Consider the following 22,081-nt stretch of genomic DNA (forward strand, 5'->3'; position numbering starts at 1 on the left):
CCCAAGAGGTCTTGCTTGGCACGAAGCTCTCGGAGGGTGGGGGGGTCACTAAGCTCCCGAAGAAGTATTTCCGGACAGAACGCCCGAAGAGCACGGGACATAAGCAGACAGACGCAGCGCCCTGTGCCTCAAGACACCTGTTTATTGGGGACACAACTCTGCGACAGGGGTGACAGGAATTGTACCAAAAATAGCGACGTCTACAGGGGCCCCTGAAGGGGCTAGAAGGGTACAGTGCCCCCCACCCCCACCCATTGTACAAAAATAAACTCTGTCACCTATGGACCAGCGAAGACCGGCAGAGCGCCTCCTCCCCGGGGGCCAGGCCTGGGCAGCCCGGACCCCGTCCTCCGCTCCTCCCCCCGCCACTGCTAAGGCACTGTGACTCTCCCCTGGGCTGGGTGGGTGCCGCCCGCCCACCCTCCTACGCCCTCCACCCCTCACCTCTGCTCCGCGGGGGCGCGGCTGCGGGCCCCACGCTGCCCCCCGCTGGCTGCTCTACCCACTACCTCTAGGCCCCCCGCCCCCGCGGGGGAGCTCACTACGCTAACCGCCCCTAGGCGGGCTCCCTACCGCTCCTGGGCCCCCGGCAGCCCGGAGCCCTCCTCCCCCTCCTGCGGAGGACTGGGGGGGGTCTCTGCGGACTGTGCGGGGGCGTAGGGCGGGGACGCATCCGCCGGGGGCGGCCGGCGGCCCCGAGCCCGGCGGCTGTGGTGCACTTGCAGGTGCAAGGCCATGAGCTCCGGGGCTCCGGTGGCGAAGGGGCAGAAGAGGCACCGGTGGAGGGCGCCCCCCGGCCCGGCCTCGCCCCCCGGCCCCGCCCGCAGGGACAGGTCCAGGGGTTCGGCCTCACCGCCTCGCCCGTTGCGCAGGGTCCTCCCGGGACTGGCGGGCTTCCGACGGGACCCGGGCGCCGCCGCGCTCGGGGGAGGCCGGGGGTGCGCGGCGCCCTCTGCCCAGGCGGCCGGCTGCGGGGCGGGCTTGGCCCCTGACGGCTGTGCCGAGCCCCGCGGGGAAGGGGGCGGCGGCTCCGGGGGGGGGCCGGGCCCGGCCCCGCTGCGCTGCTCCCGGTGGTGGCGCTGCAGGTGGTACTTGAGCGAGCCGGACTGGGTGCCCGCGTAGTCGCAGTGCGGACACTTGTAGGGGCGCTCGCCTGCGGGAAGGGGCGCCAGGGGTCACGCAGGGCGCCAGCAAGGCTCTGCGTTCTGCTGCCTGCGCGGGGCCCCTCTGGGCCAGAGGAGTCCGCGGCCCACCCCGTCCCCCCTCCGCCCCCCGCAGCCCGGAGGCTGCCCCCCTCACCTGTGTGCACTCGCAGGTGCACCTTAAGGTGATGCGCTGAGCGGAAAGACTTTCCACAGAAGGGGCAGTCCTTCCCCGTGGCTCCGCGGCCGCCTTCGGGCCGAGTCCCTCCAGCTAACAGCCCGTTCTCTTCTGCAACACACAGGTAAGGACACGTCAGAAAGGGCTTGGCCGCCCGCCCCCAGCCGCCCGCCCCTTGGGGATGGAGACAGCGGGGTGGAGGGAGCCTGGGGCGGGGTCTGGTGCTGTGCCCTCCAAAAGTGGCCTCCAGAGGTGGGTTTTTTTTTTTTTTTTTCTTTTTTTTTAAAGAATTAAGAGGCAGGCCCTTTCTTACAAAGGAGGGGGCAGGAGCGGGGCGCGATGGGGCCTCCGCGGGCCCCTACGTACCCTGCGCCGCGGGCCTGGCCTGCGCCCCCGCGGCAGGTGCGGCGAGCCCGGGGCCCTCGGCGGGGCGCGTGTGCAGCGGAGCCAGCTGCCCCCCCGGCCTGCCGCGGGCCCAGGCCTCGTCCTCCGCCTCCACCACCTCCTCCTCGTCGTCCGGCTCCTCGGCGCGGGGTCGGCGAGCCCGGGCCGGGAGGGCGGCGGGCGCGGGGCGGAAGCCTGCGAAGCCGCGGCCGGCCCCGGGCTCCGCGCCGTCCCCGTTGGGCCGGGCCTCCCCCGCCCGCAGGCTCAGGTAGCCCAGCAGGCTGGGCGGCTCCCGGCGCTCGGGCGCGGGGGGCGCGGGGGGCGCGGGCGCCAGCAGCAGCGCGGGGCCGAGCGGCTCGTAGGCCAGCAGGCCGAGGTCGGGGGGCTGCGGGGCGCGCGCCGCCGCGGAGGCGGACCCCGCGGCGCGCAGCGGGCCCAGCTTGCTGGCGTGCACCTTCATGTGGTTCTTGAGGAACCAGGGCTCCTTGAAGCAGCGGCCGCACACGGGGCACGCGTGGTCGAAGGAGGCCTTGTGCTTGCGCATGTGGCCCTTGAGGAACCAGGACTGCGTGAAGCTCTGGCCGCACACTTGGCAGCGGAACTCCGGGGGCGCGGGGGGCTCCTCGGCGGCGGCGGCGGCGGGGGGGGCGTCGCGCTCGGGCTCAGGCTCGCATGCGGACGCGGACGCGGGGGTCGGCCTGGGCTCGGGCGGCGGCGGCGGCGGGGGCGCCGCGGGGGCGGCCGCCAGGGGGCGCTCGGGGGCGCCGTGGGCCGTCAGGCTGTGGTGCAGCAGCTCCTCCTCCTGGCTGGCGCCGAAACTGCACAGGCCGCACTTCCAGGGCCGATGCAGGATGTGCAGGTGGCGTTCGCGCTCCGCCGCGGTGCGAAACTTGCCTTTGCAGAAGGGACACCGGAAGGCGGACGACGCGGGGGCCTGGGGCCGCGCCGGGCCCTCGGCGGCGGCGGCGGCGGGAGGGGCGGGCTGCACGCCGCCCGCGCTCCGGGCCCTCCCCAGCCGGGCCTCGCGCAGCAGCGCGCGCTCCTCCAGCTCCAGCAGCAGGCGCGCGGCGGGGCTACGCGGGCGCTCAGGCTGGTGCGTGCGCAGGTGCGAGCGCAGGAGGGCGCGCTGCGCGGCGCGGTGCCCGCAGTGCGGGCACTGGAAGGCCTGGGCGCCCGGGTGCGCCCGCAGGTGCAGGGCCAGGATGGAGTTGAAGCGGAAGCGCTTCCCGCACACGGGGCACGGGAAGCGCCTTTCGCCCGCGCGACTCTCCGACCAGCCCACGGCCCCCATCCCTGGAGACCCGGCGCTCACGCCCGGCCCGTTGGAATAGCGCTGCAGATCCAGTTCGCCGTCGAAGGCCGGGGGCGAGGGCGCTAAGTGGCCGCCCGGGGCGCGGGGACGTGAGGCCTGCGGAGACAGATGCGAGGACAGGGGCTGCGGAAGGCAAGGGCGCGGGCGGCCGGCGGCCCCTGAGGGCCCCCGAGGGCCCGAATCCGGGGCACCGCGCGCCCTTCCCACTGCCCTCGGGGGTGGGGGCGGGGGGAGTGGGATGTGGATGCGAGTGGAGCTGTCGGGGCCACAGACAGAACTTCTGAGAGAGGGAGGGAGGGAAGGGGTACAGTTGTAAGTACTTGCAGGTTCAGGCCACAGCTGCTTCACTCACCTCCATGGACCCCCTTCACATTCTTTGGTTCTGGGGAGTGCAGGGAAGAGGAGGAAGAAAAGCTGCTAGTGAAGGCAACAGGTGCTGAAGAGCTAGAGAGACACAGATTTGGAGGTAAAGATGAGCCTTGGTTTTCAGCAGTGGAAAGAGGCACCTCCACCCCCACACTCCTAGCACCCCATACTCCTGCAGCCTATTCCTCTGTTCCCCTTCCTTGCACCAGCAGGAGGGGACTGCTGCCTTCAAAATGTGTGCTCCCTCGTTTGCCCAGGCCACAGGCTCCCTGATAACCCAGATGTCTTGCCCCAAATTATTCATTTTAAGCGCCTAGTCCAAAACCACCACTACCATCACCACCGTCGTCACCAACACCATCACCATCATCACCATCATCACCACCACCACCACCCCCTGGTGGTAGAAACCGTCACAGGATGCCCCTCTCTCTCATTCAAGTTAGGCTATGTAGCTTGATGAGCAAATGGGGGTGGGCCTGCCGTGCTCCCCAGTTATCCAAGTGAGACCAGTTGCTCTCAGACCCCTAACTGACCAGCCAGCCAAACATCCTCCCACACTCCACAGTCCTTCCTTCTGCCCTTATCCTGTCTTTCTGTCTTTTCCCCCTCGTCCTCCCTCCCTCCGCCTGGATTCCTGATCCATTCATTTCCATTCATTACAGAGACTCATTCATGCATGGGAGAGAAACACCTCCCAGCAGCAGAGTCTGGAGACAGACAGAGGGGGAGGGGCATGAAGGGGGAGAGCGCCAGAGGGAGAGGGAATGAAGAGAGAGTTGGGGGAGGAGTGGAAGTTAAGGGGCGCTGCTGGCCTGGGGAAGGGGTTAAAAACTGCAAATACCAGATAGGATTCATCCCCGTGTTTCAAACCTTGCAGCCTGCAGTTTGATGGGGCATCTCAGCCCCTTTGTCCAGGGCTGTTCCGAGGCAGGCTTTCCTCCTCTCTGCAGGGGAGAGGCTCCCTCACACAAGAGGAGGATTACACTGGCTCTGAGCTCAAGAGGCTGGAGTGAGGGACGGGGGGCGGGGCCGGGCCATCTGCACAGATAGGGGCTCAGCACACGCTCTGAGCAGGAAAGGGTTAAAATTCTCCAGGCTGAAATTCCCTGGGCCTGGGATGTGCAGAGCTCCAGTTCTGAGGAAGGAGAAGAGCACTGAGAGGATTGGGGGGGTGGGGGTGGGGGCTCTCCTGATTCTAAGCTGCAGAGGTAAGCATTAGGACTTAGAAGCAACCCCAGAATTAACATTCATGGAAAGAGGCCTGGGGAGGATGCAACAGAAGTCCGCCAGCCTACCTTCCTGCTTACACAAGGAATGGGATCTGGTCGAGCCTGGATGATTGTGGGCCTAACCTATTTTTTTTTTTTTTTTTTTTTTTGCCTGAGATATAAAGAATATTTGAGATATAAAGAACTTCCTTACAATAGGCATTGTGAAACTGAAATGGGTTACTCAGAAAGAAAAGGACTCAAGTATTACTTTGGTTAAGGATTTTTAACAGAAGAGAACTGGGCCAGGAGTCAGCCCGCTTATCAGCAAAGAGAAAAGGCTCTGGAGGTCCAAGGCTTCTTTAATTTTTCACATTTAATGAATGTGATAAGATTCCACGAAGGGCCAGGTACCTGTTACATGTGAAATCTGGGTTAAGGGAATTTTATTAACAGGAGGCTGATTGACAAAGTGTCCTCATTCAAGGGTCAGTAAACCACCTCCACCACCACGTTTAATATTTGTACGTCTGTAGCTCCGAATTAGGGCATCCACCGTCATCTTCTGGATCTTCCAAATAAACCCCTTCCCTGAGACCAAGAGCCCAGCTAAGCTCCGTGGGTAGTGTCATCAAAGGTGAATTAAAGAGTGGGACCAAGGAGTACGAGGCTATTGTGGGGCCAGTCTGACTATTAATAGCCCTGCAACCTTCAGTAAATCACTTGACCTCCAAGTTTACTCATCTGTAAAATAAGGAGGTTGGACTCATTTATATGGATGGTCCCTTCCCACTTGAAAATTTGTGGTTCTGAGTCACGGGACTCTTCTGGACCCCAGAGAGATGTTAAAAACCAATGGTCATCCCTTCAGTACCATGGAGAGTGCAGTGGGCTACCACAGGAGCCACTGTGGCCACCTCGGTACCATAGAAAGGGCGAGCAGGAGCTAGAAGGGCCTCATTTGCCATTTTAGTGCCACAGATAAAGCTCGGAGAAGAGCTAGAGGATTTTTAAGAATTCCTATCTGGGAACCATTGGTGGGGGCTGGTGGGGGAGAAACCAGTGGTACCAGAGGGATTATTTTGGCCTTTTGGATGTCACTGAAAATAGATAAATGTAATAGAAAAAATAGATGTAACTAGAAGAATTTTAATTAGCTCTAAGGAGTGTCCTGACAGTTACAGTTTGTACATCCTGGAATGAGTTACTGAGGCATCGTATTTGGGTCCATCACATTCTGTTGCTCTCCTGGGGATTCCCGGAACATCCTGGTGTACAGCCAATCTGGTATATTCAGAGGAAGCAGATGGTGGGGGAGGAGGGGGGGAGGCTGGGAATACTGCATGGTCATAGCTGACTAACCTATGGGCACATACTCTGATTCTGAGAAGATTCTAGGGCCCCTGAAACTGCCCGTAGGACAGCAAACAAAATACCTCATAGGAGGCTGGACTGCATATAGGGAGCAAGTAGAGTAGAAACAGGGCAAAGCTTCCTCTCTCTAAACAAAACAAAAACAAAAGACCTGCTTTGCACATAGCATTTGCCAGGATGAAAAAAAAAAAAAGTGATATATAAGGAGGCCTAAATTGAAGCTGAATTCCCAAGCAGGGAGAGTTTCCCTGGAGGAGGGTAAGCCTCAAATCAACAAAACCCACTTAGACACCTTCCCAGGCCCAGTCAAGACATCCTGAATCATCTCCACACCAAAGGAGGCCCCAGGCACCAGATCCCATGAGGGGTTTTGTTTGGTTTGGGTTTTTTTTTTTTTTTTTTGGTTTTGTTTTGTTTTAATAGGAGAGAACACTGACAGGGTCCTAGGTCTAAGAACCGCCTTGGAACCCACGACATGCATGTCCTGCCTGCGGGCAATAATCACACCATTTTCTATAGTCAGGCCCTAAACACCATCCACGAGACTTGGCCAGACAGTAGCACTGACCTACTTTCCACCTCCACTGGGAATCAGGGGTTATGTGGCCCTTATTTGGGTTCTATAAGGATACCAGGCCGGGGTTAGGGATCGGCAATCTTTCCAAAGCAACAGGCCAATTATTTTCATGTGCTGGGAAAGCTGGTGGGGAAGGGGATGTGGACCATCAAACCTTACAGCATTAGGGAGGGCTGGGAGGCTTGGTAAGAAGACTCGGAAACAAGGACACGTACAGAGAAGCATCCGCTGAGTGCGGGACCTCAAAAGATTGTCCCTCCAACCAGGGATTCAAAAGTTTTTAGGGGCAGAGTGTAAGAGGCAGGGATTCAGGACTTCTGAGGCATACTTGTGACTAAACCTCTGTCACTGGTCATTCCTAATACTTGATGTTCTTCCCTCCATTGAGAGCCCCACACCTCTGAGGTCCGCTACCAATTATTATGAACAGTGCACAAGGGGAGGCAAGAAAGAAAGGGGCTTCTTAGGTGGTCTGGAGTCAAGGCCACTTTTATCACAACCACATGCCAGTAGCTCCCTGTTAGGGTCTCCTCTCCACGGCCCTCTGAACCTCCCTGCTCGGGGAGGAACCCTGAATTGACCCCACGTCACAGCATGCCCATCTTTTACACCGAGTTCTTGGTTAAAGCCTCCTTCCCTTCAACCTCACTTTTCTGATTTGGGTGCATGGCACCTCAGTCATGGACTCCAAACATACAGCAAGGGAAGGAGAGGAAGGTACACCTGCTGCCCTACTGCCCCCTGCCCCCACCATAGTGAAGCTTATTCCCCAAGCATGTCCCAACTTGACCTCTCTTCTGAAAGTTCCAGAGGACCCTGATTTGGGGGGAGGCGGCGAGGGGGCCGGCCCTAAGTCCCCTTAGCTGGAGCTGACCCTAGAAAGGTCAGAGTCTTAGCACCCATATGAGCCTCAGTCCTCAGATTAGGGGCTAGTGGGGGTGGGGGGGGCGAGGGGGGGTGGGCAGGGCAGGAGAGCCTCTGGGAAAAACCTCCTTCCCAGAAGCAGGCTGGCAAGTAGGGCAGGACCTGTGATCCCGCACAGGGGATTGTTCCAGCAGCACCCCAGTGCCCTCCCGGGGAGGAGAAGCCAGGAGGAGGATGGGGGGGCAGCGGTGGGAGGCTGGGAGGCCAGGGCTCGCTACCCCGGCCGGGAGAACAAAAGCGGAGTTGCAGCCGCCTCCGCCGCTGCCGCCGGCCGAGCTCTTTGTGACACTTTGTTTGGGACGCGGAGAGGGAAGCACCCCCCAGCCTCGCCCCTCCCCCACCCCGCTCCGGTAGAGTTCGGGTCCCTGCCCCCTCGCCCCGCAGCCCTACCTAAGCCGGGGGGCGCTGCTCCGCTCCGGCTCCCGGCGCGGCCGCCCCGCACCCCCAGGCCCCCCGCGCCCTGCCCTCGCGCCCCTACAAAGCCGCCCGCGCCCCCCCGCCCGCCGCCCCGGCCCCGCCGCCCCGGCCCCCGCCCGCCCCCGCCCCCGCCCCCGGGGCCCCCCAGCGCCCCCGCGCCCGCGGCCGCCGCCCCCACCCCGCCCCCCCGGGAGCTCTGGGCGAAGTTTGCTCGGGGCCGCGCCGGCGCCCCTCCCCCGCCCCCGCCCCCTGCACCTGCTCCGAGCCGGGCGCGCGGGCGGCCCCCCCTCCGCGGGGGGGCGGGGGTGGGGGCGGGGGCGGCGGGGGGGGCCGGCGCGGGGGGAGCGGCTACTCACGGGCCCCGGGCGGGCGGCGGCGGGCGGCGGCGGCGGCGGCGGCGGCGGCGGCGGGCGGCGGGCCGGCGGCGCGGGCGTCAGCGTTACGTGGGGCCGGGGGAGATGCGCCGGGCCCCGGCCCCCCCGCCCCCGGCCCGGCCCCCGCCCCCTCCCCGGTCCCCCGCCCCCGGCCCTGGCCCGCATTGTGTGCGGCGGGAGGCGGCCCGGCCATTAGCATGCGGGGGGCGGCGCGGCGGGGCCGGGGCCGCGCGGGAGCGGGCGCGGGCGCGGGCGCGGGCGGGCGCGGGGCGCGGGGACCCCGGGAGGCGCGCGGGGCGGGCGCGGGGCGGGGGCCGGGGCGCCGCGGCGGGGCGGGGGTGCGACGCACGCTCGGCTCCCCGGGAGGCCGGCGGGGATGCCCAAAGGTCACGCCGTCCTTCCCGGGCCCCCGCGCCGCCCGCCGCCCGCCCCCCGCCCCCGCCCCCCGCCCGGACATACCAGGGACGGAGCTGGCTGGGCCGCGCCTTCTGCCCCGACATGCACGGACTCGGGAAGTTCTTCCTGGGGCTTTATCTCGCAGCCTCTCCCTTACAATTTCTGTCTCTCTTTTTGGGGAGGAGGAGGAGGGGCGATGATAAAGATAGTTAATGTCGGCCGTACAAGAAACATTATTAAAGTTACTCCCTGGTCCTTTCTGTTCTTGATAAACAGATCCGGCTCCTTCCTCTCCAGTTCTCCTCTCCATTCCCTAAGTCGCCCTGATGGCTCTTCAATACGACAAATATTTACTGATTGCTTCCTGCTTAGGCACCAGGCACCGTGCTTAGCACCGAGGGGGACGAGCAGAGACGAGGGGCTGGGGGCGCCCGGCCCTGGGCACAGTGCAACCCTGACGGGGCTCCGAATTCCCAGGCGGCGAGCTCAGACCCGATCCATACTGACGGAATGCCCGTTCACACATTTAGTCGGAGAGGATCCTCACAATAACACCCTGGAGGATAAGGCCTGCACTTCCAGGTACGGAAAATGAAGCCAAAGGGTCTCGCCACTGGCCTAGCAGCTCAGGGACCCGCAGAGCAAGCCCGGCATTTCACATGGTCGGGCCACTGCCACCAAAGGAAATTAATGCACATGCGGATTGAGCTGGGAGTAGACTCAGAACTTCTCGGAATCCCTTTAAGTGTGATTCCCACTCCCCAGGAAAAAGGAAGGGACGCAGTGCTCCAGGGAGTGTTGGCCCAGCACCACTTGCTTCCCAGGACCCTGACTGTCAGGACTAACCCCCAGGCGTCTTCTGGCCCCGTCTTCTTCTACCAACAGTAATAATAATAATGTTAATAGCCACTAACAAGTATTGGGCACTTAAGTGGTAGGTGCCAGGCTGAGCTAGTTCACTGCATTTTCTCTTTTAATACGCAAAGCAACTAACTCCTTGAGTGTTGTATAGGCATCCGTATTGTTAACTTCCCTTGATAGATAAGGAGACGGAGAGATTAGGTAACTTGCCCAAGGTCATCCGAGGAGATCTGGGATTTGAACACAGGTCTGGTTTTGCTCCAGATCCCAGGCTCGACTCCTTTCCTATTTTTGATCCATGGAGCATATATTCGGGCGCAGCTCAGCTTCTGAATAAGCCTCTGGTATACGGGCATCAGGCATATCTGTGTGAGCTCATCGCATCACTGATGGCTGTTAAGTGCCCACCGCGAGTCAACAAGCCCACACAGTCATGTTGTTAGCCCCCTTTTTATTACTCAGTCTGAACAAACCGAGGTGCAAACAGGTAGAATAATGTACCCAAAGTCACACAGCTGGGAAAGCAACAAAGCTGAGATTCTAGACCAGGTGGGCCTGACTGCAAGGCAACTTCTAGCTCTCAAAAATAGTCATTGCTGCGGTAGTGTCCTGCCCAGGACTGACCATTTGGGGACTATTTTCTAAACGTATCTAGCTGCAAATGAACACTGTAACACTAAAAACAAAAACAAAAACAAAAACCGCCCCGCTATGAACAGGGATCCCCATCTACTAAGTTAGCATCCAGTCCAGAGTAAATCCTTCAAGAAAGGAAGAAGAGAGGGGGAAACTGTCCAGAAAGTGAGAGACAGGAAGCCAGGGGAATTAAACCTTGCCTGGTCTTGAGACAACACTGCAAGTAGTAATGACAAGGGACCAATCCAGACCGTAATATGGGATTTCCCTGGGGAACAGCAGGTAATTTGAGGAGGAAGCAAAAAAGGAGAACAACTAGATGGAAATAGGGGAAAACTGGGGCCCGTGGTGGTAGTGTCCATGGGGATGGGGTGAGCCGTCAGAAGACCCACAGATGGGCAGAAGCAGGACAGAGCAAGGCAGAGCTGCGTGCTTTGTGGAACGACCCAAGGCTGGTGCCTGCCCATGGCCGCTCCCTGGAACCTTAGGCCCTCGTGGGGACCTTTGCCCCACCCCACCCAGCCTTGACAGCCTGTCTCTGCCAGGACAAGTTTGTGGTCTGCTCTGAGCTACCGGACCCTGCCAGGAGCTCCAGGCCCTGTTGGGTCCCATCCCTTTGGAGTAGCATCTTCAGACCAGGTAGGTCTGAGGCCCTGAGCCTCAACTCCCCGGATTTTGGAAGCGGGCAAAGGGACAGCTGAAAGAGATGTTGCCGCACGTCCTATCTGCTGATAGGCGCCACGATGCATTTCTCCCAGCCTAGGAAGCACTGAACTCCAGTGGGCAAGGGAGCCATGGAGGAGAGAGCTGCTCGGCGGGAGCAGGAGAGCTCCAGTCTTCGTCTGGAAAAGCTACAGCACTGGGCACGGCACAGGCAAAATGGGCACCTCTTGGCGCTGGCGGTGAGGCCAGGCTGCCCCGCCTCAGGCTTTAGAATGTCCAACTGTAGCCCCAATTCAGTTGTATCCATGTTTAGGGAGCACCCACCGCATGCCTGAAGCTGTGCTAGTGTCTGAGTGGGAGGAGGGTGGAGAAAACGTAGAATAATGAAGCAAGACCCTTAGTCTCCAATTAGATCCCATCATGTGGGGAAAACACATAGTTAAGTAACTAGGACACGAGGCACAAACACTAAAGAATACCCCATTCCTTCACTTGCCCTTGGTTGACTGCGTTCCGCCCACCTGCATTCCTCCCGCTTGCGGATCCCTGGATGCCCTTCACATGCCCCGCGTGTGGCCTCCAGGTGAGCCAGCTGTGGCTGGCAGTGGCTGTGGTGCCACTTGCTGTCTCCGTGGCCTGCCTGAACTCTGCTTGTCACATGGCCACCGCACTGCCACTCGGGCCTGGGGCACTGGTAAGAGCCATGGCAAGGGAGGGTGGAAGGAGGGTCCTGGAGGCCCCTCCTCCCTGAAGCCAGAGCTCAACACTTGCCTTCCCCACCATTCAGGGTCTCCTCACTGGGATTGCTACCCTTGAGCTGCGCCGAGCACCTCGCCTCTGGAAGGTGAGAGGGCACAGGATGCGGCACTGTTCTCCCAACACACCACACACACACACACACACACACACACACACGCACACCACTCAGGCCGGGAAGTGACTGAATGTTAACAAACCCTGAGCTCTCTGCCCCTGACCCGCCTAACAGACTGAGGAGGTAACGCAAGAAAGTTAGAGGCCCGATGGCCCCGTTTAGAGATGGAAGAAGAGGAGTCGAGTTTTGTGTTGGGGCTCAGCTGCAGGTGGGGCTTGGGGCTCCCAGGAGTCTCCTAGGCCGGGCAGGGCTGAGCTGGCTCACTGGCAGGTGCAGACCATGATGATACTCAACATCTTCAGTCTGATCTTGGGCTTCATCGTGGTGGTGGTCGAGGTGATGAAGACAGCCTTGGGGCCTGCCCCAGCTGCCCTGTCTCAGGTACAGGTGAGTGAAGGAGAAGGTGGGAGGAGGAGGTGAAGAGGGAATGGGGCAGGGGCAAACAGGTGCTGGCTTCCCTGTAGTATCCTCAACCTGTCTACCTGCAGCTGGCGGGCTTGCTGGTGCTGGAGCTCAGTACTGAGGCCTTCACCCTAGGGGGAGTGCTGGTCTCCGCATACTCGCTCTTCCTGCTGAATCAGAGGAAGCCAGGATGCTGCAGGAGCCAGAGTCTGCACTACCGGGAGCTGCAGGAGGTACTGAGGGCAGGGAGGAAAGTACAGAGCAGTTAGCTAGCAAATGATTATTTTATTTATTTTTTACTGGCTATCATGGTCAGTGGCGCTGAAGGAAGAATAATGGGGCTAGTGGGGGGTAGAAAGGGGGAAGGGGTCACAGCCTGCAACGGATTGGTTTTCTGGCTTTAGGCGTTTCCTCCGTAGTGGTGGGGAAGAGGGAACTGGGTATCTAAATGGGTGGGACTAGAAAGGCGGGAGACCATTAGGGAGCTGCCTAAGTATTGGAAGGACTGTGGGAACAAGGAAAAAGAAATGGAAGAAAAAGAGGAAGTTGTTTCTCTGGGATCCCTCCTTTCTCACCCCTACAGTTTGCTCCCCTCCCAACCGTCTGGTTTGTAGGATCTCCCTGAGTTGGAGGAAGTTGCCGGTCCGGAGGACGGTCCCATGGTGGCTGGCACAACAAACGCAACAAGCGGGTGAGCTGGCCGGGAGGCCGGCGGTCGGGCTCGGCTGCCCCGCGGGAGCCCAGCGTCCTCCGACCCTCCTGCCCCGACTGCACACCGACTGCACTCCGCGGGGCCGGCTGGGGTCCCCTGGACCCGCCTGAAGTCCAGGCAGAGCCTTCAGGTTCCGTGCGCCTAGGCCCCGCTCTTGCCGTCCCCGCCAGGGATGCCGCACCCGGGGCAGGGTCTCCGCAGGGTGTCCTCCGGCGTCCCCCCACTGCCCCGAAAGGCTCCCCGCCTGCAGGGCGTCCTTCACACAGGCTGCACCCCTGTGCCCCCTTCCACCCCTGCCCGCCCCGCCCATCGCCTCCCCTCGCAGCCTCGCGCCCGCCTCATCCCCCCCCCCCCCCTCTTCTGTCCGCCTCTCGCTATCCCACCCACCGCAAGCCCGGGGAAATCGAGTCCCTGGGTGCTTTAGTTTGCCCCCTTCGATCCGGTTCCTCGCTCCTCTCGCGAAGACTACAAGTCCCAGGATGCCCCTCGCCGCCCCGGGGCCTGCCGGGAAATAAAGAGCCTCCCCTCCGGGAAGGGGGCGCTATGTGTCCGCGGCGCGACGCGAGGCGCTCCGGTCGGGGTCTAGCCGAGTCTCCGCGGACGCGACCACTGGCCCCGCGTGCGGGGGAAGCCCGGCGGGGTGTCGTGCGCGGGGGCGCCGCCGCCCTCCCTCCGGCCGCCTGGGGCCCGCGGGCTGGGGACGGGCCCTCCGCGGAGCCGGGTTCCCCCCGCGCACGGAGCCCGGATGCGACGTCCTGAGACTCGGAGCGCGCGCGAGAAAGGGCTCGGGGCTGATGAGTCAGGAGCCCGGGGCCCGCCCTCCCTGCGTCCCTCCCTCCGCGGCGCCCGCGGGCCGGGCGGACACGGGCGCCCCGAGCTGCGGCTTCCCCGCCTCTCGCGAGCCCGCGCCGCCGCCGCCCTTCCTCTCCGCGGCGGGAGGTGCACTGCGCAGGCGCGGCCTCGCGCGGCCCCGCGACCTTTGACCCCGGCCGCCGTCGGGTCCGGAAGCGCAGCCCCCGCAGCGTGGAACCTTTGCACGTGTGCAAAGCCGGCGCTCGACGGGGGCCGCGGCTGGAGCCCTGAGAGAACTCACCCCGGAGGCGAGCGCCCCGCACGCATTATCGTTCCCACGTGAGGAGGCTGCCGTCCCCAGAGCGCGGCGCCTGCAGCGCTGAGGCGAGAGCGCGGCCTGGCTGCCCGGCCCCGGCATTGTGGGGCGCCCGCAGCGGCGCGGCCGGGACACCTGGGAGAGGGCCCGCGCCCCGTGACAAGGTCGCGCGAGCACCAGTGGGTGGAGACAGCCCGGGATTAGGCTCTTGAGTGGAGAGAGCCGGAAGCGGGCCACCCCCTTCCCTCCTCCCGGGCCGGGCACCGCGGAGCCCCCGTGCGCGGGGCACGGGAGTCGGAAGACGGTGGCGGAGGAGGAACGGGGTGATGAGCCCGCCCGGCGGCCTGTCTCGCAGACACGCGCGGCAGCTCATGGCGGGCTCCTCAGAGGCCCGGGCTGCGTCCTAGCGCTGGCAGCAGGTCAGTGCCCCGCAGAGGACTCGGTCGGTCACGTTAGTCCAGGCCGTGCTTTTGTAGCAGGCCCCAAACCTTTTTTAGTTTTTTTGTTTTGTTTTTTTTTTCCCCTAAGCAAGCTCTGTGGCCAGCGTGGGGCTCGAACACACACGTCGGGGATTCCAAGTCGCACGCCGGGGCCCCCGACAACGCCCACGTCACGCGTCCCACTGCGCGTCCGCAGGAGCCCGGCCGGGCGCTCTGCTACCTGAGGCGCCTGCGGCCTGGAGCCCCCACCCACGCGCGTGCGTGAGGTGAGCCTGCGTGGTTCCCGCGCTCAAACACTTCTGCCTCCTCAGGACGCCCCCGGTTGTCGGTTGTCGGCCAGGGCGCGACCTCCAGCCACACCCAACCGCGAGGCAGCCGGTTCAAATGCCTGGGAGAAGGGGAGCAAAATCATTTCCTTAAAAAAAAAAAAATGTTAATCGTTCCTGGTGATTCTTGAACAGCTCAGCCCTTGGACCTCTCCTCTGCTCCCGCCCATACCTACCTCTTCGGTTCTGTTCCCTAAACGACAAAATGGAATTCCCACTAGAAACGTTGCCATGAAATAACAATGATAATAATAATAAGACTGGGAGTTAGGAAATTTGAGATTCTGGTTTTGTTGTGTGGGTTTGCGCAAGTCGACCTCTCTGAAGTGCTTCTCGCGTGCTTGGAGATTATAATCGTAGTATTTATCCTCTACCTTCCCGGAGCATCGGGGCTAACATAGAATCACACACGGGAAAATGGTTCCAAAGGATAAGGCAACTTCGGAGGTTGAAAATAAATTGCCGATAGGGATGAGGAGTAGTGAAAATGAGTGAGACAGATTGCGGATGATGTAACAGGAATTGGTGGGAACTGTGGCGAACTAGAGCGCACACAGTCTGCTTCAAGATTTTACACCCCCTCGGCTCCACCCAATTACTGCCACGTGGGCCTGTGGGCCTGGTGTTGGCATAGTTCCAGTTTTCCTAGAAAAGCCAGAAATTCTGACTAGTTATTTCTGTTTAAAAGATTATATTAAAAAAAAAAATGATTTACCGAGAGACAAAGAGCATGAGCCCAGGGAGTGCGGGGGATGGTCAGAGGGAGAGGGGGAAGCAGACTCCTCACTGAGCAGGAAGCCCGATGCGGCTTGGGCCCAGGAACCCGAGATCATGATCTGAGCTGAAGTCAGACACCTAATGGACTGAGCCAGCCAGGCACCCCAGAAATTCTGACTTTTTAAATGTGAACTCTTCTGATTTTAAAATGTTGAGAATGAATTTTTCTTAAACTGAGGGCCAGGGTCAGCCTGTTGTCCTTCAATTGTAGGCTCTTCCTTATTCAAGCTGATGATAGGAATTCTTATGTTTTGGGTGTACAATGCTTTTTGGAGGCCTCTCCCGAAATTCAAGTCTTGGAGAGGTTTAATGTTACCTTCTTAACCTTTTTTTTTATTTTTTTTTAAAGATATCATTTATTTATTCATGAGATACACAGAGAGAGAGAAAGAGGCAGAGACCCAGAGAAGCAGGCTGCATGCAGGAAGCCTGAAGTGGGACCTGATCCCAGGACTCCAGGATCACGCCCTGGGCTGAAGGCAGGTGCTAAACCACTGAGCCACCCAGGGATCCCCTTAACCTTTTTTTAAATCAGTATCTGTCTATGGCATTGATCCTCGGGGAGAGGGCATTTTGCCCACTAGGGGTTACTTGGCAATGTCTAGAGATACTTCCGGTTGTAAGGAGTGGGTGTTGGGAGTGAGGGGTGGTGGGGCTAGGGTTTATAATGCAAAGAGCATTAGGTGATTCAACAAGTCAGAAGACCAGAGATTTAAGGCCCAGCGCTTGCTACCAGTGCCCACACCCTGGGCACCGTCCTCTCGCAGCCGAGAGACGTTATCTGAGGTCCTGTGATCCCCATTGTCCCCCCACCTACTGCCTCTGCCCGAAGTCCCTGGCAGCTCCAGGGAAGCCTTCTGCCCTGGGCAGTGCTTCCCAGCCAGCACCCTGCTGACCCTTCATCAGCTCGGCAGCCTCGGTGGAAGTCACTCCCGTTTCACTTGAATTACCACCCTATCAGAATGCCACAGAAAGAAGCGGCTGGGACAAGGTTCCTGCGGCCTCGGCTTTCCAAGGCCTCCACCCCTGCCCGTGCCTTGCCTGGAGAAATACCCGATTCAGGTGTGACTTCACATGCAGCTGGGTTCGCTGGTAGCTGGGAAATCGCCTTGGTGGTGAATTTTGCCCTCCTTTCTTTGCAGCGCAGGCCTTTATTCTGGCCTTGGATACGAGCTTACAGACCCCGGCCAGGGGTCTCCCATGAAAGACCTGCTCTTGCACAGGGCTGGGGGCGGGCCTGGGCTGTGTCCTCTGCTGCCACCTCGTGGCCCCCGGGCTGCCCAGGTCGCGGTCTCGCCCAGGCGTCCCCACAGGGTCCCCGCGAACAGTCTTCGTGGCCTGGGCCCTCCGCGAGGCCTCCCCTGCAGGGGGTCCCCCAGGGCGTCACCCTGGGACCCTGGCGAGCCTGCAGCTGCTGGGCAGAAGCCCTGGAGGCAGTGACCCCGGCTGCCAGCGATATCAGAGCTCACCTTGCCCGCCTGGCCTGGGTGTGCCCTCCCCCGGGGCTGGGGCACCCTACTCTTGGGGAAAAGAGGCTACCTTGGTGGCCTTCTGGATTTCTTTTTCTCACCAGGCCCATCTTGTGTTGCTCTGAGTCCACGGCCTTCACCTTGGCTTGCCCAGCCCATGCTTCCTCAACATGGTATTTGTCTTTTGGTTTTGTTTCTTTGTAAGGATTTTATTCATTTATTTGAGAGAGAGAGAGCTCAAACGTCGGGTAGGGGCAGAGGGAGAGGCAGACTCCGCGCTGAGCAGGGAGCCCGAACCTGGGCTCCATCCCAGGCCCCCGAGATCATGACCTGAGCCCAGGTCCGATGCTTAAGGGCTTGAGCCACTCAGGCGCCCTCAAGTTCAGGATTCGATTGATAGCTTGAGCAGGACTGTAGCAGTGTGGTCGCAGGGAGGCAATGTTTCCTATAAACATGACAGGGTCTGCGCACTGTACTGATCAGAGGTCCCTCCCCAGGGTCCAGGGACTCTGGACTACTGGTGACCGAGTAGGGACTCCACAAGAGGGAAAAGCAGAAAGCATTTTTAGTTGGTGCTAATTTTTTATTCATTATAATACTGTGTTAAAACCTTCCAGTTGGGACACCTAGGTGGCTCAGTGGTTGGACATCACTTTTTTAAAGAGATTTTATTTATTTTTTCATGAGAGACATAGAGGGACAGAGACACAGGCAGAGGGAGAGGCACACTCCATGCAGGGAGCCCGATGCGGGACTTGATCCGGGGTCTCCAGGATCATACCTTGGGCCGGAGGCAGATGCGCAACCCCTGAGCCACCCGGGCATCCCATAAACTCTTTAAAAAAAAAAAAAAAAAAAAAAAACACCTTCTGGTTGCCAAAGCAAATTTGTAAAACTGTCCCTCGGTTGTTGTCTCCTCCCATATATTTTCCATATGCTCACCTTTTATAGAAAGCCCTCATTATACCACAACCCCATTAATAGGGGTAAATGTGTAAAAATTCGGGGTGGGGGGCTTCTGTGGGGGCTCCTGGGGTGGGGGCCTCTTTCAGCAGGAGTCATGATCTCCAGGTCCTGGGATCAAGCCCAAGTGGGGCTCCCTGCTCAGCAGAGAGTCGGCTTCTCTCCCCCTCCCCTTGCTCATGCTCTCCCTTTCTCTCTCAAATAAATAAATAATATCTTTTTTAAAAATTTCAAGGGGAAGAATCTCCTTGCATAATTTCCTAGGGCCTCAGGCTGCGGATAGCGTCCTACTGAGCCTGTGTGTAGTGCTTCTCTTTAAAAGTGAGATGCTACTTACTTAATGGGAGTTGTCTTCTGTTTCTTTTGTTTTTCCTTCTTTGTATATATTTTTTCCACCTTATTTATATTTTAGATTAATTCTACTTATCATCTGAATCTTTATTTTTATCAGAAACTTTTCCTATGTTCTGTCCAAAGTAATGAGTTGTCTTTGTTGATTCTTGGGTGTTTTTCCTTGCCTTTATAAAGTTTTCTTGTTTTATTTATTTTTTTAAAAGACTTTACTTATTTATTCCTGAGAGACACACAGAGAGAGGCACAGACACAGGCAGAGGGAGAAGCAGGCTCCATGCAGGGAGCCCAGTGTGGGACTCAATCCCGGATCTTCCAGGATCATGCCCTGGGCCGAAGGCAGTGCTAAACCGCTGAGCCACCCAGGCTGCCCAGTTTTTTCTTGTTTTAAATGTTTTCACCCAAATCCAAGTCCCCAAGATAATTTAATTTGTTTTGCTTCTCTATAATTATTTGTACCCTTTATGTATGAAGAAAATGCTAGAGACTCACACTTAAGCTTTAGATAAAGCTAGAGGACTCAAAGTCATGGCCTAGGAGAAACAGGATTGATGTCTTTATAAATCTCAAAGATAGGGCAGCCCCGGTGGTGCAGCGGTTTAGCACCGCCTGCAGCCCAGGGCGTGCTCCTGGAGACCCTGGATCGAGTCCCACATCAGGCTCTCTATATGATGCCTGCTTCTCCCTCTGCCTGTGTCTCTGCCTGTTTCTCTGTCTCTATGAATAAATAAATAAAATCTTTAAAATATTGGGATCCTTGGGTGGCACAGCGGTTTGGCGCCTGCCTTTGGCCCAGGGCACGATCCTGGAGACCTGGGATCGAATCCCAAGTCGGGCTCCCGGTGCATGGAGCCTGCTTCTCCCTCTGCCTGTGTCTCTGCCTCTCTCTCTCTCTCTCTCTCTCTCTCTCTCTGTGTGTGTGACTATCATAAATAAAAAAATAAAATAAAATAAAATATATATAAATCTCAAAGATAATTATGATGAAGCTGAGAAGCAAAGCTGGGTCCAGTGGTTACTTGTTACAGAGAGGCCAATTTTAGATCAAAAAAGAGAAAAACCTGAAAACTTTTCAAAAGAATGAGCTGCTTTGAACTTGGCTCTCAACCTCTGGATATGTTAGAGGTGTTCTGTGCTATATACTCTCACTGATAGGTCGTTGAAGCAACTATTTAAACATCGACTGAATGTTCAGAACAGATGACTTTTAATTTCTCTTCCAACAATAGGATTTGGCTTATCAGCACGGGTGTTTTAATTGACATCCATACTCTCATCAGAATGACTGGCTCTGGGCATAATTGTAAAGTAAGGTGTCAAGTATTCGTCTAGTCCCTAGAACAGAGTTTATCAACCATGGTCCTACCGACTTTTGGGCCAGATAACTCTTTGTTGTGAAAGGCTGTCCCTGGGAACGCAGAATGCTTCCCAGCAGCCCTGACCTCTAACCACTAGATACCAATAGCACTCCTCCCACAAGTCATGACCATCAAAAATGTTTCAGGCTTTGCCAAATGTCCCCTCCTGCTTAAAAACCACTCCCTCAGAGAGATACGATATGAGGGATTTCAAGAACTTAAGTCTAACTTCCCCAACATTCTTATACTGAAAAGGAGGAGACCTACAAAGATCAACAAGAACCATATCACACATCCCAAGCCTGAAATCCTACCCCCGTCGTCTGCCTCTTATTCCCCTTTCTGAATTTTTTGTTCCTTTATTAAATTTTCTCTCTCTTTTTTCACCCAAATTTTCTATCTTAACCAGTACTTCTACTTGGCCACACAAGCTGAAAGCTAAGCTCGATGCCCTCATTTCCTGTAGCCAAATGCTCATTTTCTAGAGATTCTCCTGCTCCTGAATCAGTTCTGTCCACCACCACTGCCCCACGTCAGGCCCTCACTGCCCTTCACCCAGACCACGGGAAGAGCCTCCTTACAGGTTTCTGTGCCTCCGCGCTTGCTCTTCTCAGATAAGTCTTGCTTGTAGCCACATGAATGTGACCACATGGCTTCCCTGCTGAAAAGCCCTTCAGTCACCCCGGTCATCTACAAGATCAGGTCCAGGTTTTTTAAAACGGCTCAATGCCTCCAGTGGCCTGGCCTTTGCCTGCCTTTCCAGGGCCATCTCCCACATCCTCTCCCTTCATTCTTCAATGAGAGCAATCTGAGAAGATGCCATTGGGTGCAGCCTAAACATTAAAAAAAAAAAAAAAAGTCCTGATAAATGTATATGATAGACCCTTCCACCCCATCTTTGCACTTCACGCTCTCCCTCTTTATTGTCTTTCTAATTAGCCCAAGGATGATGATGTGATGATAATGATGACAACAAGGAGGACAACGATGACAGCATTGGCTCAGTGATAGGCAGCGTCGGGGCGGAGGGGGGTCACTGCTGTTTGTGGCATCCACTACTGAAAAATCAAAACAAAACACTAGTAGGAAAAAAAAAAAAAACACTAGTAGGGGAGCACCTGCCTAGCTCAGTTGGAAAAGTGTGCAACTCTTGATCCCAGGGTTGATTTCAAACCCCATGGTGGGTGTTTAGATTGCTTAAATAAATTAAAAAAAAAAAAAAAAAAAACACTAGTAGGAAGTGAAAGCCATATCATGAAAAAATAACTAAGTCAAAACGTCTTGCTTTAGCACATATATTTCTTTCTTCTGTGCATTATTTAAGCTGTTGTTTCTATTCTCAGCTCTACACCAGCGCTTCACAACTGCTACTGATCCTTCGGGACTCAGCTGAATCCTAACCTACTTTGGGAAGCTTCCCTGACCTCTCCCACCACCACCCAGACTATAATTCTTCAATGCTCCCTTAACGCACTATACACATTGTTCTAGACTTCCAACATTTTATTGTGAAGGGGATCAGGATGGGCCACCCCAAAATATGCCACATCAGCATAAGGATTGTTTTGAGCTAAAGGCAAATAAGCAGAAAACTCAGAACTCTCTGCCTTCCCCCATCTGCCTAAAAGTAGGACAAAAAGCTCTGTTCGGGAAGATATTCCTCCTCCAGCAAGACAAGGAAAAACAGCCATTCTCGTGGCAGCCAGCCAGCACCCTGATGGGTCCTGCACAAACAAACCTTACTGAGATAACCGTTCTCTTCCAACAATTTTCCTCATATATTTCCTTTACTACAACTTACATGCCCTAGAAACCCAAACTCCTTTCTCCTTGATCTTGTCACTTCTCCATAATTTCTCACTCTTTATTAGAATGGCATATGATGCCCTGAATCTAATCTCCTCTTTGGGTCTCTGTTTCTTCTCTATGAAGGCTCTCTGTGCACATAAAAATTAAAATATTAACATCAAAATTTGTATGCCTTTTCTCTCCTGTTAATTTGACTCCTGTCAACTTAATTTGCAAGCTTCAGCTACTAAGCCTACGAAGACAGAGAAAAGTTTTATTTTTCTTTCCCTACAAGTGAAATGATCATTTATGTGTCCACCTTTGAAGCAAGAACTATGTTTTACAATTCTTCACAGCCCCAGACTTAGCCAAGTGAATGACGTAGAGGAGACATTCAATGTTTACCGAACAAATGAGTAAATAGACTGAGTCAGAAGGAACCTTAAACCATTCCACTCAACATACAGACTCCTGTGCGGTATTCTGACTTCTTCAGTCGCTAAAACATTAACAATGAGCGTGCCACTGGAGGAAATCATTCAAATGTGGCAGCTGGTGCCACAGCGAATTCATGATCTCAAACTGGAACGAGATCTGGAGGCTGCACCATAATGCGGCTACTGGCAGCTCTCAGCTTCCACAGCTGCTACTTCCAGTTTTTCACCTTGTTCGGTAACCGTAGTTACTGCAAAGTGCAT

The 22,081-nt window shown here is 57.3% G+C and overlaps 2 protein-coding genes across 13 annotated transcripts; one reads left to right on the forward strand and one right to left on the reverse strand.

Annotated features, from left to right (window-relative positions):
• Positions 1–122: 122 nt before the first annotated feature.
• Positions 123–14,040, reverse strand: ZNF219 (zinc finger protein 219). 5 transcript variants are annotated; one of them, XM_072772735.1, is made up of 5 exons: positions 13,897–14,040; positions 3,369–3,460; positions 1,687–3,112; positions 1,300–1,431; positions 123–1,153 (listed from the first exon to the last, which is right to left on the reverse strand). In XM_072772735.1, the coding sequence occupies exons 2-5, from the start codon at positions 3,372–3,374 to the stop codon at positions 570–572; spliced, it is 2,148 nt and encodes a 715-aa protein (XP_072628836.1). In that variant the 5' UTR covers positions 3,375–3,460; positions 13,897–14,040; the 3' UTR covers positions 123–569. The 5 variants fall into 5 exon arrangements, with proteins under 5 accessions (XP_072628836.1, XP_072628833.1, XP_072628832.1 ...); XM_072772732.1 differs by lacking the exon at positions 13,897–14,040 and adding an exon at positions 8,719–12,164; XM_072772731.1 differs by lacking the exon at positions 13,897–14,040 and adding an exon at positions 8,242–8,299.
• On the forward strand, positions 7,711–21,567 carry TMEM253 (transmembrane protein 253). Of its 8 annotated transcripts, none has more exons than XR_012005641.1 (13): positions 7,711–7,818; positions 9,028–9,237; positions 10,698–10,791; positions 10,911–11,054; positions 11,399–11,509; positions 11,603–11,659; positions 11,960–12,076; positions 12,178–12,324; positions 12,706–12,782; positions 14,440–14,617; positions 15,804–16,516; positions 17,028–17,096; positions 20,939–21,567. XR_012005641.1 is itself a non-coding variant. In XM_072772738.1 (10 exons), the coding sequence occupies exons 3-9, from the start codon at positions 10,947–10,949 to the stop codon at positions 14,573–14,575; spliced, it is 753 nt and encodes a 250-aa protein (XP_072628839.1). In that variant the 5' UTR covers positions 8,700–9,237; positions 10,698–10,791; positions 10,911–10,946; the 3' UTR covers positions 14,576–14,617; positions 20,939–21,567. The 8 variants fall into 8 exon arrangements, 2 of the variants coding, with proteins under 2 accessions (XP_072628839.1, XP_072628838.1); XR_012005639.1 differs by lacking the exon at positions 7,711–7,818 and having other exon boundaries at positions 8,701–9,237; positions 15,804–15,933; positions 16,416–16,516; positions 16,597–17,096; XR_012005638.1 differs by lacking the exon at positions 7,711–7,818 and having other exon boundaries at positions 8,701–9,237; positions 15,804–15,933; positions 16,416–16,516.
• Positions 21,568–22,081: the final 514 nt, after the last annotated feature.

The sequence above is a fragment of the Canis lupus genome, chromosome 13, assembly GCF_048164855.1.
Source record: "Canis lupus baileyi chromosome 13, mCanLup2.hap1, whole genome shotgun sequence".
NCBI lineage: Eukaryota > Metazoa > Chordata > Mammalia > Carnivora > Canidae > Canis > Canis lupus.

Coding starts and splice junctions, on each gene's coding strand:
- ZNF219 (XM_072772735.1), bottom strand. Junction 1,432..1,686: donor GGCCAGGCCCGCGGCGCAGG/GTACGTAGGGGC, acceptor TGTGTGTTGCAG/AAGAGAACGGGCTGTTAGCT. Junction 1,154..1,299: donor GCACCTGCGAGTGCACACAG/GTGAGGGGGGCA, acceptor CCCTTCCCGCAG/GCGAGCGCCCCTACAAGTGT.
- TMEM253 (XM_072772738.1), top strand. CDS start 10,947: ATGGAGGAGAGAGCTGCTCGGCGGGAGCAGGAGAGCTCCAGTCTTCGT. Junction 11,055..11,398: donor GGCACCTCTTGGCGCTGGCG/GTGAGGCCAGGC, acceptor TGTGGCCTCCAG/GTGAGCCAGCTGTGGCTGGC. Junction 11,510..11,602: donor CACTCGGGCCTGGGGCACTG/GTAAGAGCCATG, acceptor CCCACCATTCAG/GGTCTCCTCACTGGGATTGC.